This window comes from Saccopteryx leptura, chromosome 2 (assembly GCF_036850995.1).
Source record: "Saccopteryx leptura isolate mSacLep1 chromosome 2, mSacLep1_pri_phased_curated, whole genome shotgun sequence".
NCBI lineage: Eukaryota > Metazoa > Chordata > Mammalia > Chiroptera > Emballonuridae > Saccopteryx > Saccopteryx leptura.
The window spans coordinates 299,967,150-299,981,066 of NC_089504.1; the positions used below are offsets into that span (position 1 = coordinate 299,967,150).

A 13,917-nucleotide genomic window follows, 5' to 3' on the forward strand; every position below is an offset into this window, starting at 1 on the left:
CGGTCACATGTCTGCCTTCAAAATTTTCCCTGTCACTTTCTAAAATTTATGTGTAAAAAGCATAGAACTGTCTTATGCATATGTATATGCAAGACTAGCTCTGAGGTGGGCCAAACAATTCTGATACAGAAGAGAAGTTTCAAAATGCATTTGCTCTGCTCCTTTCAGAAGTATGAAAGTGAACTCTATTATTAATATTAATAGGCAATAGCTATGATAACTTGTTACATTAATGACTGTCAGTGTCTTCTCCAAGTAGAGATCCTTCATCTCAGTTTGCTGCTGTGTCTTATGAGCAAAGAAACAGAAGCCACAAAGAAGCGCTATGACATTGGCTTCCCACAAGAGGGTAGCAGCTTACCAATTTTTTAAAACAAATTCAGTCAGGAAACCATAACTAACAAGGTTTTAAGTGTGTAAACGTTAGTCGTCACTCTTACTAACACAAGAGGAAATATTTTCCTTTATCCTTCATGAATATGAAGGTACACTGCTCCACCACCACTCCATATCTCTAGGCAAAAATAAGAAAATGATGGTATGATCTAGAGAGAGAATCTACATCTTCAAATAGAGTTTTGATATAAACATCTACTACACGTTCTAGCTACTCCTTCCTAAATGACGAGTTTAGAGCAGCTTTAACAAACGACAGCTTGTGGACAAAGCTGGCCACCTGCTGGGTTTTGTTTTGTATTATTTTACTACTCATGAGCTTAAAATGGTTTTTACATTTTTAAATTGTTACATTTTAAATAATTATGTAGGTACTTACATAATTTGTTGATTTCACTTTTTGGCCCTCAAAACAGTCTGCTATATAGTCTTATATAAATATTAGGATTATATAATAAAAGGTGAAATATTATTCCTAATATCATCTTCATATAAAGGGAAATCAAGCCTGACCAGGTGGTGACGCAGTTGATAGAGCATCAGACTAGGATGCAGAGGACCCAGGTTCGAGACCCCGAGGTCGTAAGCTTGAGCGCGGGCTCATTTGGTTTGAGCAAAAGCCCACCAGCTTGAACCCAAGGTTGCTGGCTCCAGCAAGGGGTTACTCGGTCTGCTGAAGGCCCGCGGTCAAGGCACATATGAGAAAGCAATCAATGAACAACTAAGGTGTCACAACGAAAAACTGATGATTGATGCTTCTCATCTCTCTCCATTCCTGTCTGTCTGTCCCTGTCTATCCCTCTCTCTGACTCTGTCTCTGTAAAAAAAAAAGGGGAAATCAAATGACTAGGTCTACAATGAAAGCTACATCTTGAATGTAAGTAAATGCTGTGGGTTCTCTAATACAAAAGAAAAGGAAGCTACAATTTTGTTGTGTGACACCTTTTATGTTTATACCCAAGATTTTCTATTTCTAATTAATGAAATCCATCTTAATCTCCATATCTTGACTGCATCTACTTATCCGTAGAACCATGACCGGAACCCTAATCCTAACTATTGCCTTTTGTCTGTATTAGGGTTTCTTGAACTCAGTCTGTGATATTATGGGCCTGATAATTCATGTGGAGGGCTTGTTCTCTGTACTGGAGGATGTTTACGAGCAAGATCTCTGGCCCCTCCACAACTGTGACAACCCAAATTCCTCCAGATCTTGACAAATGTCTTTTGGGAGCAAAATCTGCCCCACTAAGAAACACTGATCTGGCCTAATAGTCTCCAAAGCGAGTTGTATGTACTCAGAACACATGAAGGAAAATATTAAAATGTCTACTTATGTGTTTTTCGTATTCACTCACACATTTCAGTGACCGTGCCCGCACAGTCGGCTGCGGGGGGGGGGGGGGGGGGGGGAGGGGGCAGTGTCGGGAGCTCGGCAGCACCAGGCCCTGCCTTCCGCTGCGTCCCTCCTTCACTGCGCTCATCATTTTACACAGCACTCAGCATTTTTCTCCAATACAAATGAAATCATGATATGCCAGAGTTTGAAAACTGTCAACGACTTCTCAAAGCACTTAGAAAAATATCTGAATCCCTTACCTACGTGGTCTACAAGTTCCTACTGGCCTTGTTCTTTATTTTTTTCTTTCAATTTTATTTCGTATTGGTTTAACGTAGAGATTTCCAACCTTTTTCATCTCATAAGGACACAAAAACATTAATTAAATGTTGTGGCACACTCCAAAATTTATTTTTTGCTCATGTGACAAAAAAAGGGAAAAATTTTTACCAAAAAAAGGTATGACTTACAAAAATAATAATAATAGTAATTACCTATCCCTTTTCCTCCAAAGTGACTTTTAAAAATATTAAGTATCTATATTCATGTAGAAGGATTTCTGGTACTCTAAATTAACCAATCAGACACAATCTTATTATGTGACCTGATCAATAAGATGCAACTCTATTTTATGACATGTACATTTATGGTTCAAGACAGGGCACTGACACCTGATGACTATTGTTGTGTTGGCTGTTGTCATTTTTTTATTTGATGATCTAAGGGAAAAGAGGTCACTGCCCCAAATAAACAGCCAGGTATTACATGTTTTAAAAATTCTTGCAACACATGGGTTGAAAATCGCTGCTTTCAAGTGTACAGCATAGCGGTTAGATACCTGGATACTTTACGTAGCGTTTCCCTGATATTCCCAGTACCCACCTGGCACCATACACAGTTATTACGATAGTGCTGACTATATTTCCTATGTTTTACTTACAATCTCGTGACTGTTTTGTAACTACCAGTTTGTACTTCTCAATCCCTTCCCCTGGGCCTGGCTCTTACTCACTTCTCTCCATCTTTCCCATCTTGGGGCCTTTGAGCATGTTGTTCCTTCGGTCTAGAACAGCGGTTCTCAACCTGTGGGTCGCGACCCCGGCGGGGGTCGAACGACCAAAACACAGGGGTTACCTAAAGCCATCGGAAAATACATATTGGGGTCACCTAAAGCCATCAGAAATACATATTTTATTTAAAAATGTATTGTATAATAAATATGTATTTTCCGATGGCTTTAGGCAACCCCTGTGTTTTGGTCGTTCGACCCCCGCCGGGGTCGCGACCCACAGGTTGAGAACCGCTGGTCTAGAATGTTCTTCCCCTCCTTCTCACTTGGCTGCCTTCCTTCTTACCCTTCCATTCTCAGACTAAACATCACCATACTGGACAAACTGTTCCTTCATTCACTGGCTCTAAAGCAGGACTCCTCAACTTTATCTCAGTCTCCACCCCGACAGCACACCCTGCATCTGTGCACAGCGTGCAATGCACTGGTATTTACTGCTTAAACATCGGTCCTCCCTCCTAGCTGTGAGTTCGTGACAGCAGGGACCATGCTCACTAACCACTTCGGGAATGAATTATGCTAAGGAAACTAGTGCTCTGTCTTTAATCTTGTTGGGAAAACTTCCAGTACAGAAACAGGAGGTAGTTAGTGGGAGAAGTGCGGGTCCCTGCACTTTCTCCACTGGGGATGCCTGGCCAGCCCTTTATTAGGGATTTGATTTCATGACCTGAGGCCTTGCTATAAAATCCCACCAATGATTAATCTCTCACAGGGATGGTGGGACGCCGCCTGAAATGCGGATGAGCAGGCAGCCTGCTTCAGCTCTACGGTTAGAAAAACTGAAACACAAATTAGACATGACATCCCCCGTGCCAGAACCAGATCCCCTGCCTCTGAGCCCAGGATTTATTTCACTCAACTCATTTGCCTACATACTCTCTTCCCTTTTTTGACCTATATAATCTGTACATAGAAAGCCTGCTAATATAGAATTTGTTTTCTTCTTCTTTGCATTAAAACGTACATACTTCAAGTGGGTAGAGGAGCTCTCCAAAGACAACTGACCACGGGCTAGGTGTGCTAAGCTAAGAGGACTTTCTTCCTATTATTTAAAATCAAACTTGGGGCCTCTCTAGCCAAACAAAGACAGGAAAATGGGAACATTCTAAGTTAATAGAAAGGGTATTATTTTAAGATCTACAAACTAAAATCCAAATGCTTTTCTATAGAATTCAGTAAAACAGAACTGTTCTAATGAGAAATCAGAAGACGGAGGACTAACAATGGGTCATGAGCATGAGGGAAAGGAAACCAGGTGAGTCAGGACCCCGGCGATGACCTAGCTCAAGCCTTGAACTTTACAAGGAAAGTGTGATTACAAGGGGCTACAAAACCTGCCCGTAGCTAATTGAAAAGGGGCGAAGATAAATATTTAACAGCTTTTCTATTAAAAAGACACATGAACCGCTGGGAGAGATGGCCTAGTTTCCCTGCCACTACCTCTAAAATGACCTTGCTCTTCATTCTTGCCATCAATGGCATATTCATTATTTCACAGGAAGTTTAAATAAGCTCATGTATTTAATTTTCTAGGCAAGTGCAGATTAAAAGCAGCCGACTCAAAGTAGGTTTTGTGACTTCAGAGGCAGGAATCTGAACAAGCGACAGCTGACACTGAGGCAGGAGAGTGAAGAATCTAAGAGCTAAGAGCAGCTCGACATAGGGACCCAGTCGGCTGAGTGGCAAGCGGCTCTGACCCACGATGGTCTGGAGTCATTATGGATTACCTCATACTTCAACAGCAGCACCCCGACAGTTAAAAGGAAAGGTGATGGCACGGCTATCCAATAGGACTGCGATTTTCAACCGGTGTGCAGCAGCAAGAATTTTTTAAAACATGCACTCCCTGACTCTTCAGTCAGGGGCATTGACCTCTTTTCCCTTAGATTGTCAAATAACAAAATGACCACAACAATAGCCACCTGGCGTGAATGAATAAAAATTATACCTCCTTTTTTTTGTCATATTAGCAAAAACGAAATTTTTTGGTGTGCTGCAGAATTTTGGTAATTAGTTTATGTGTGCTGTGAGATGAAGAGATTAAAGATCACTGAGCCAGGATTTAGCAGGGATGGAAATACTCATTCTCTGTGTTGTGGAGGTCAGCAGGCACAGGCCACATGTGGCTTCTGAGCACCTGAAGTGTGCCCAGTGTGACTGAGGAACTGAACTTTTAACCACTTTAAATGAATTAACATTTTCCTATGACTTAAGGATTAAAATTAAATAGCTGCATGGGTCTCTGGCTACCACAGTGCAGATCGAGAGAATTTACTCAGGAAACCCCTCATCTCGCCACACAACTGGATCAACACTGTGTTCTTATGTCACTCGCACATATGAAATTTAGGAACTTTGAAGATACATAGAAGGGACATAAAAATGAGACTCAGAGACATGAACAAGAATGTGATGGCAACAGGGGCGGGGGGTTGGGGGAGGGGGGATGGGGTAAAGAAGGAGAGAGGGGTTAGGGGAGGGGAGGGGCACAAAGAAAACCAGACAGAAGGTGACAGAAGACAATTTAACTTTGCGGGAGGGGTATATAGCACAATCAAATGTCAAAATAATCTAGAGATATTTTCTCTCAACATATGTACCCTGATTTATCAATGTCACTGCATTAAATTTAATTAAAAAAAAATAGTTCCAAAAAAGAAGAATCCTTAAAGGCACGGGGGAAATAATTGTATAATGAGAACTGAAATCACTTTTCTTTAGAAAAAGCATGCCTAAACCCTTTGCAAAAGATTCATTAAACTCAGGTTCAATCTGCTATAATTTTACAGCACAACGTATACTTCCAAATGGATAAACACTTACACATTGTCCTCCAGGCAGATTTTGGGTCCCACCACATTGGCTGCTCCACTTGCCATTTTAAAGGCAAAGTGCTTCTCAGGGCAAGCTTTTGAGATCCCGCATTTGTACCGGGGAGGTTTTGTGGCTTCGGTAAAAAAAATAATAATAATAATAAGGAAACAATGTTAACAGATTCTATAGTCAGTTTGTTTCAAATCTCAAACCACAAGGGAATGACATAAATCACCACGATCTACAGATCCTAAAATACACAGTAGGGTTCCCCCTCCCCAGGGGTTTCAAAGAGCTTCAAAACAAAACAAAGCAAAAAAAAAAAAAGCACCGAGAAAGCAAGCTAATAATTGACATAAATTAATCAAATACTATGATCTTGATGAGGGTAAGTATATTGTACCTCATTTTTACGTTTACTTTTTAAATTTAGGATGGGGGTAGGTTTTGCGCAGCAAATGGATACAAACGCATCACTGAATAATCTGCTCATGTGCTGGTTTTCCTCTTACACACTTTCTGTACTTTTAATACTGAAGCTAAAAACACTAACAAAACAAACTATGATGAGTCAATACCAAGGATATTGGGCTGCCCAATCAAAGAGCATGCTTACAACTTCAGAAAGCAATTTCTAAATCAGTTTTTGCACACACTGAACTATCTCCATTGTTCAAATATAAGTTCTCATATGCCTAAGAAAAAAATAAAATAAAATAATCTGCCTGCAAATTATCGGGGCAAAAATACTTACAACGTGCAGCTGTGTCCAATGCTGACCTTGCTAAAAAAAAAAAAATTTTGTTAGAAGAATAAGGCTATTAGCAAGTATCCACTTTAAAACATATTTAGAGCTAACAGGCGTATAAAAATAAAAATGTTTGAATATTGCTCAGTATATAAATAAAACATGACTATCACTTTAAAAAAAGTGAGAAAGTGACTTTAGGCTACATGATTCAGTATAAACATGTAGAAGAAATTATGTAAGGTGGTGTTTTATTGTAGCTAGAACATTTTATATTGATTTTACATTTTGATTGCATTTTTATATACTTTTAAATCCTAGTCAGAAAGTTATTTTATAAACTTACTGTTATTTTTTTTAATTTATTTTTTCAGCTTTATTGAGCTATAACTGACACTTAACATTGTACAAGTTTAAGATACACAACGTGTGGATTTGATACATTAAGAAACTGCAAAGTGATCAGCACCATAGTATGAGCCAGAATCCTCATCCCCTCATACTTACCATTTCTTTTTTGTGGTGAGAACATTTAAGATCCACTCTCTAAGCAACATTCAAGTACATGATGAAGTATTAATAGCTATAAACACCATGCTGTGCATTACATCCCCACACTTGTTAATCTCACAACTAGAACAACACCTCCCCAGTTCCCCCACCTCCATCCCTGGTAACCACCGCTCTGCTGTTTCTCTGAGTTTGTTCTTTTCAGATTCCACATGTAAAGGATCTCATATGTATTTCAAAATTCCCTTTACATGACTTATACTCGGTGATGGTTAGGGTGTTTAAAAGTTGTTGCTGCTACATAGCCCTGGCCGGTTGACTCGGTGTAGAGTGTTGGCCCGGTGTGTGAATGTCCCAGGTTTGATTCCTGGTCATGGCACACAGGAAAAGCGACCATCTGCATCTTCACCCCTTCCTCCCCCCCTTCCCCTCCCATAGCTATGGCTCAATTGATTCAAGTGCACTGGCCCCGCTGAGGATGGCTCTGTGTAGCCTCTGTCTCAAGCACTAAAAATAGCTCAGTTGGGAGCATGGCCCCAGATGACAGAGCACCGGCACCTGACAGGGTTGCCAGGTGGATCCTGGTCCGGGCACATGCGGGAGTCTGTCTATTTCCCCTTCTCTCACTTGGAAAAATAGAAAAGTTGTTGCTGTAGCATGATGTCATGTACATTTACAAATAAAGCTCTGAGTATATACACATACGCCTATCTTAGTCATGAGGCTAGGACATTGCAGCGGCGGGGGAGGGAGGAGAACACAAGAGGGATGGTGGTGGTGGAGAGCTTTAATCTAACATAGAAATATATTAGGTATAATAAAAAAATTTAAGGTCATTACTAAGCTTTTTATAATTTATCAGTTCAAGGAAGCCAGAATCTTCTGATCCAATCTTAACCTGAATTCAGCAGATCCCAGCCTGACCATCCATGCTCAGGGCTTTTCTAAAAGCTCTGCCATCTGCTCCCAGCCCAGGAACTACATTCGGATCAGCACAGCCCTGCGGACAGCTGTTTCCTGATCTGGCTAATGAGTATGCAGTGTCATCAGTGTTTGCCAGCTGTCTGACTATAAGTAGTTACTTAGTTTTTACTTCTGTACTATCTTCGATAATTGTCAGTTTCCTGTATGTAAATCCAGTACTCAAACTAGAGAACAGAAAGTTAAAGCTGAACAGTAATATGTACATGTTTAAAAAGAGAAAAATGGCCAAGTAAATGAAGGCTTGCAAACTCTATGGAACACTCAGAATATTATGCATCACTGAAGTCATGGAGGCGTGCAGCAACACAGAAAAAGCCAAATGCATTTGGAAGAAAGAAGTAAGCAAACTGTCTGTGTCAAAAATATCCATGGATAAAAACAAAGACTGAAGAAAAACAAAAAAATGATCACTTAGTAAATTAGGGGACTGGATTTACTGGGGCTTGTTCTTTCAATTTCATTAATTATGTCATTTTTTTCTTAATTATGCCATAAGTGTGAGGAAAGGATAATTATAGAGACCAATTGGTCCAGTGCTCTCACTGTTGTAAACAAGAAAGCCTAGAGTTATTAGCAACCAGTGATGAACAGCATGAGAACTAGAAATTCTCCATTTTACTTAGTCCTGAGCGAACATGTATATCATCAGCCTCTGGTTTTAAGATGCTTACAGGAGAATGTTGTTCAAATCAGTAGTTCTAGTACACCTAATGTATGGAAACCAGATAAGAGGAGACAGTGGGATCGGAACAGGGGTAGGAATATAACAAAGCTTCTTCAAGCATGCTGGCCCGTCTATCAGTACTTCTGCATATATTATTGATCTGAGCATCATCCCTGCTTTAAAGAGAAAGACTAGGGACAGAAGAGGTTTGCTGATTTGATTTGTTCTATGCCACAATTAGTAATTGGCTGAGCTAGCTTCCAAAGCCCTCTATCATTCTAGTGCCCAAATCCATGTTGCACCACCCCCAGGAACAGGTGTCTGAACTCTAATGATCATGTGTACAAACACTGCTAGTCCTGCCAGGAACAGAAGCCAGGATATAGTTTTCAAACCAAGTCTTCTGACTGTCGCCTGGAGAACAGTCTGTAGAGGGTTCAAGGATGCTGCTGAAGGAATCCAGGTAGAAAAGGGTAGCAACCTGAACAAAGGTAGGCTGGAAAGGAACAGGCAGGCTCGGAACAACTAAGAAAGCAACACTGACCAAACCTGGGAATAGACCAGAAGCAGGAGTGGCAGAAAGGGAGGAATCAAGTTTGTCTCTCAGACATTTGTCATTAGAGACATTCACTTTTCCATTCATATGAGCCAGTGGGGGTGGGGGACACCATGTCTGCATTCAGGATGTTTATATTCCAGTGAGCAGATGGGAGAAGGAATGGTGATGAGTCCTATGTTGGACTTAAATTTTAAGACACTTAGAGAAGATCCAAGTGGCAAAGTTTGGAGGCCAGCAGTAAATGAGACATGCGATACAAGTATAAACTAGAAAATTACCCAATGATTGGGTGGGGCTCCCCAAAGAGAGAATTTAAAGTAGTGAAGAGAGAATCTTAGAGATGCCAATATTCACCTAACGCTCAGAGGAAGAGACTGGCTGAAGGTAGGGAAACCAGGGATGAGCCTCTATAATGGTCAAACTAGTTTGCTTAAGAACTGTAAAAACAGTAAATGCTACCACAAAAAATTTATCCTGGTGGGTAGTTCAGTTGGTTAGAGCGCTGTCCCGATACACAAGGTTGTGAGTTTGATCTTCAGTGAGGGCACATACAAGAATCAACCACTAAATGCATAAAGAAGTGGAAAAGCAAACCTATGTTTCTCTTTTTCTTTCTCTCTCTCTCTCTACCCCCTCTTCTGTCTCTCTAAAATAAATAAACATTAGATTTTTTTTTTTTAAACTGGGATATGTTCAATTTTGGGAAAAGCAGTTTCTTAATCATCAGGCTTTTAAGTAAATATACTGTTCACAAAAGTTAGGGGATATTTCAAAATGAATATGAAGCTATGAAACATCCCCTGAATTCTGTGAGCAGTATAACATCACCTCTATTTAATCTGTGCATAAGGGGAGATGTTTCAAGGTAAAGAAACTTGTGAAAGGCATTTCTTTCCAGTTGAAAACTAATTTTTATTTTATATTCATCAAAACTGAAAGCCTTCTCCTAGGCCTGCAATTCTGAGAATTTTAACACTTGGAGGCCAAACGGGCAATTTTTCATAAATAAAAGAAGATATTTTCCACATGCAGCACATGGGCACAGCACACAAACACAAAATCCTGACTTTTTTGCAACTTTTATTCCTCAAACTACCTTGATAGCTTTAAATCTTCATTTCTTTCAAGACGTACAACTTTTCACTTCAAGGAACAATAATAATAAACATTTCTGATTTGGTTTCATCAATGAAATGTCTTCAAACAGTCAGACTAAAGAAAATAGAATTATTTTATACTTTGGTTTTTAGTAATGTGAAGTAATTTATGTATACATTATTTCAATGGGTTAAGTCTGAAAAGGTAAAAATAAATGAACTCACAGAGCACTGTATTTGTAGCAATATGCAAAAATGATCTCTGGACCATGTTCATTACATTCACTAGATGTTAAATATCCACACTAAAAACTAACCCTATGTTAAATCACAATCCTAAAAATGGTAGATTGTGTCCATGTTGATGTCCTGTCTGTGACACTGTACAGATTGTGTGTGTGTGTGTGTGTGTGACACTGCACATAATTTTGTAAGATCTTAGTGAAAAACTGAGCAAAGTGCATTATTTCTTACAAATGCATGTGAATCTACAAAATAAAAAGTTGTGTTAAAAATTGTTTTTTAAAATAATCACAATTAATCTACTTTGGTAATTTCAACTAATAATTGTGGGTAAAAATTTTCATTCTTTCTTTCTAGATGTAAGTCTGTTTTATTTTTCTACAACAGTATTATATAGTCAACCTGAATTTAAATTTATAGAAACTATCAAGTTATTACATCAACAAGATTAAAAAAATGGAAATATTCACCACCAAAAAAACTCTAGTTCCTATGAGGTAGGTGGGCAATGGGGGAACTTTGGCTGGAACCACCCACACCCATGTGCGCTAAAAGAAACTTCCCAGGAGCCCTTTGAAAAAGAACGACTGTCAGTCAGCCAATGAAATTTTGCCAAGTCATATCAACTGGACCACCCTAACAACCCTATGAATTACTACCATGCGGATCCCCCCTGTGACTTCTCTAGCCCCCGTTTTGCGGACCAGAGAACCTCAACGGGGAAGCACTGTACTAAATAAAGCTTTTGCTGTTCCACACTTGGTGGCTACGCCCTTCCTTCTTCGTTGGTGGGGAAAATACCTTACAGTTACTAGATTTATTGGGGTGATCATAAGTTATATAAATGTCTAATCATGATGTTGTACACTTGAAACTAATATAATATTGCATGTCAACGGTAATTAAAAATGTAATTTAAAGAAAAGAAATATAGTTAGTCTTATGGCCCCCTAACTTAGTGATTATAGAAACAATCCTCATGTCCAGTTTAACTTGTTACCTTTTGGTAAATTAAGTTATATGCTAAAAAAAAAAGCAATGATAACCATATCTCCACCTTTGCTCAGTTATTCTAAAATGAGAAGTAAAATATACCCATACAAATTAAATTTTCACCAATTCAATAGACTGGAATCCAATAAGGTTTTGTGGATAAAACTTATGTCATGACAACACAATTAACCATCTGCCCTAAGAATGCCTAAATCAAACAGCTAAAACTCACATTATAGAACCTTGCAGGTTCCCAACATTAGGAAAAATCAAAGTGAAAACTAAAAGAAATAACTATCGCAGTTAAAGTAGCCCAGCATTTGCTCATGGCTGATGACCAGCAGCTTTTTAACTAATAGGGTTTTAAATGCATCTCACTTTGGGAATGCTCTTTTTTCCATGTAAAAATCCTAATCCTCAACACCTACATTCATTTCCCATTCAATCAGCATTTGTTATTCACGGGGCCAGCACTAGACACTGGATGAGGCATGAAGATATTACTGCCCTCAGGACCAATTCTCTGGGAAAGGAAGACAGAACCATGAAAAAGGATAAAAGAAATAAAACTATAATGGGAAGCAGAATAAAATCAGTGTCCAATTGCGATATAACTCCTATGCATGAGAACAAACAGGAGCAATACCTTCTAATAGGAAAGAGGGAGGTTCAAGTACAGTATCTCTCATGAAGGGGCATTTATACAGCTTTGAAAAAAACTGGAAAGGATTAACAGATGAAGGGGAGATGAGAAAGATGCACAGGGTGAGGAGCCAGCATGAGCAAAGGCCAAGGAAAGAAAGGACAGGAACTGTGTCCCCAGATAATGTGCAGATGGGCGCAGAGTGGGTGAGGCTCGGGAGGGCGGGCAGGGTGGAGAACAGGTGAGAAGCAGAGGCAGGTGGGGGCTGAGTCCATCCTGAGCAGGGCGTGTAGATTTCACTCTCTGGTAACCGGAAGTACCAAAGGTTAATTAGCTTTAGCAATTCTGGCAGTGGTGAGATAGGCAGATTTCAAAAGAGGAAAACAGACAGCAAGATCCCTGTGACATTTACAGCAAGGGTCCAGACTAGAAATGAAGATCCGAACTAGGGCTATCAGGGGCTCATCCAGCCTCTCCTCTGAAAACAGTGGTCCTGTACCCTGAGGTTTGATTTGAGCCAATGGCCCCGTTGCCTCACTTCTCTCAAGGACCTGCTGTTCTGGTCTGCTCAGTCTCTTCCCACTGGTTTGTCATTCACTGAATCTTTGCCCATGACCTCTAGGCAAGTGGAAGTCTCCCTATTATTCTGAAAAAGAAAAAATGCTCAACTCACTCCTGCCTCAAACCACCATCCCATATTCTTCTTCCTTAACCATCCGCCTTTCTTAGAAGAATGAGCTGTACATACTGTTCCCATAGCAACAATGAGCAAGTCCTCAGTGCCTTCAGTTTCTTGCTGCCCCACCATTCAACCGAAAGCAGTTGCCAGGCCGGGCCTCTGTCGTAACAGAGACGCTGTATGTGGTCACAGAAGTCAGTCAGCTCTCACACTACTGTGTAGGAACAGCTCTATGCTGGGTCCTGGGCACTTCTCAGATGGGGGCTGAGCAACAGATGACTCAGAATACCCAGCACATTAAAAGGAATGATGGAAAGGGAAGAGTCTGTAACTCGGTAGGATGGAAACCTGTGAAAAGATGACCTGAAGGAGTATGACTGACTGCACTTGAACTATTTGAAAGGTCATCAATGCGGAAGAGAACTTGAGCAGGTAGAAACAGGTGAATGGTTATTACCCGGGTATACAAAAGGCAGACTTCAGTGCAATACAAGGAAGTACACTTAAATACTCATTGTCAGAAAGTCCCCTAAAAATGTTATACATATATGGAGGACTACACGCCCAAACTGTCTAAAGCCCCGGTACTCTGAATGTGGTCCATGGGCAGGAACCTCAGCATCGCCTGGGAGCTTGTTAGAAATGCAGATTCCCAGGCTCCATTCAGACAATTAGTCAGAATCTGCAGTCACCAGGATTCCCTGGAAATTCCTTTGACAGTGACATTTGAGAAGCACTGGCTTAAGGGAGTCTTGAAACTAGATGTAAAAGTGAATTACGTCTTGTGGTAACTCACTGAAAACAAAATTCACCATTCCAGAGGTCTGTCTGTTGTTACATCCCCCTTTTTGCCTATTTGGTCAAAACACAGTTAACCGATTTCACAGCCTCTCAGTTTTTTTATACCTCAAACAACAGCCAAGCTTATGCAAACTTTTCAAATGCTAATTTGTTTAATTAATGTAAATATTTTGTTAAAAACAGAATTAAGAATTAAGGTAGCTTTCAAAGGTATGCTTACAATATAGCATTAAACAAATTGGTGAAGAGAAAAGTGTTGCAGAAGGACAATAAGGGTAGAAAAAGCAAAATGGATTTTTATGGTTGGTACTTAAAATGCATTATCATGATTCCTAACTATTTTTTAATTGAGGACTAAGTTTGGTTCCAAGTTTTCTA

The 13,917-nt window shown here is 39.9% G+C and overlaps 1 protein-coding gene across 2 annotated transcripts in view; it reads right to left on the reverse strand.

Moving 5' to 3' along the window:
- FAM3C (FAM3 metabolism regulating signaling molecule C) overlaps nt 1-13,917 on the reverse strand; it is a 56,718-nt gene that overhangs the window by 16,516 nt on the left and 26,285 nt on the right. For both annotated transcript variants that reach the window (XM_066362560.1, XM_066362559.1), the window contains 2 exons: nt 6,373-6,402; nt 5,628-5,751 (listed from right to left, as the gene is read on the reverse strand). In XM_066362560.1, coding sequence (XP_066218657.1) covers nt 5,628-5,751; nt 6,373-6,402 — 154 coding nt within the window. The remainder of the gene's footprint in view (nt 1-5,627; nt 5,752-6,372; nt 6,403-13,917) is intronic.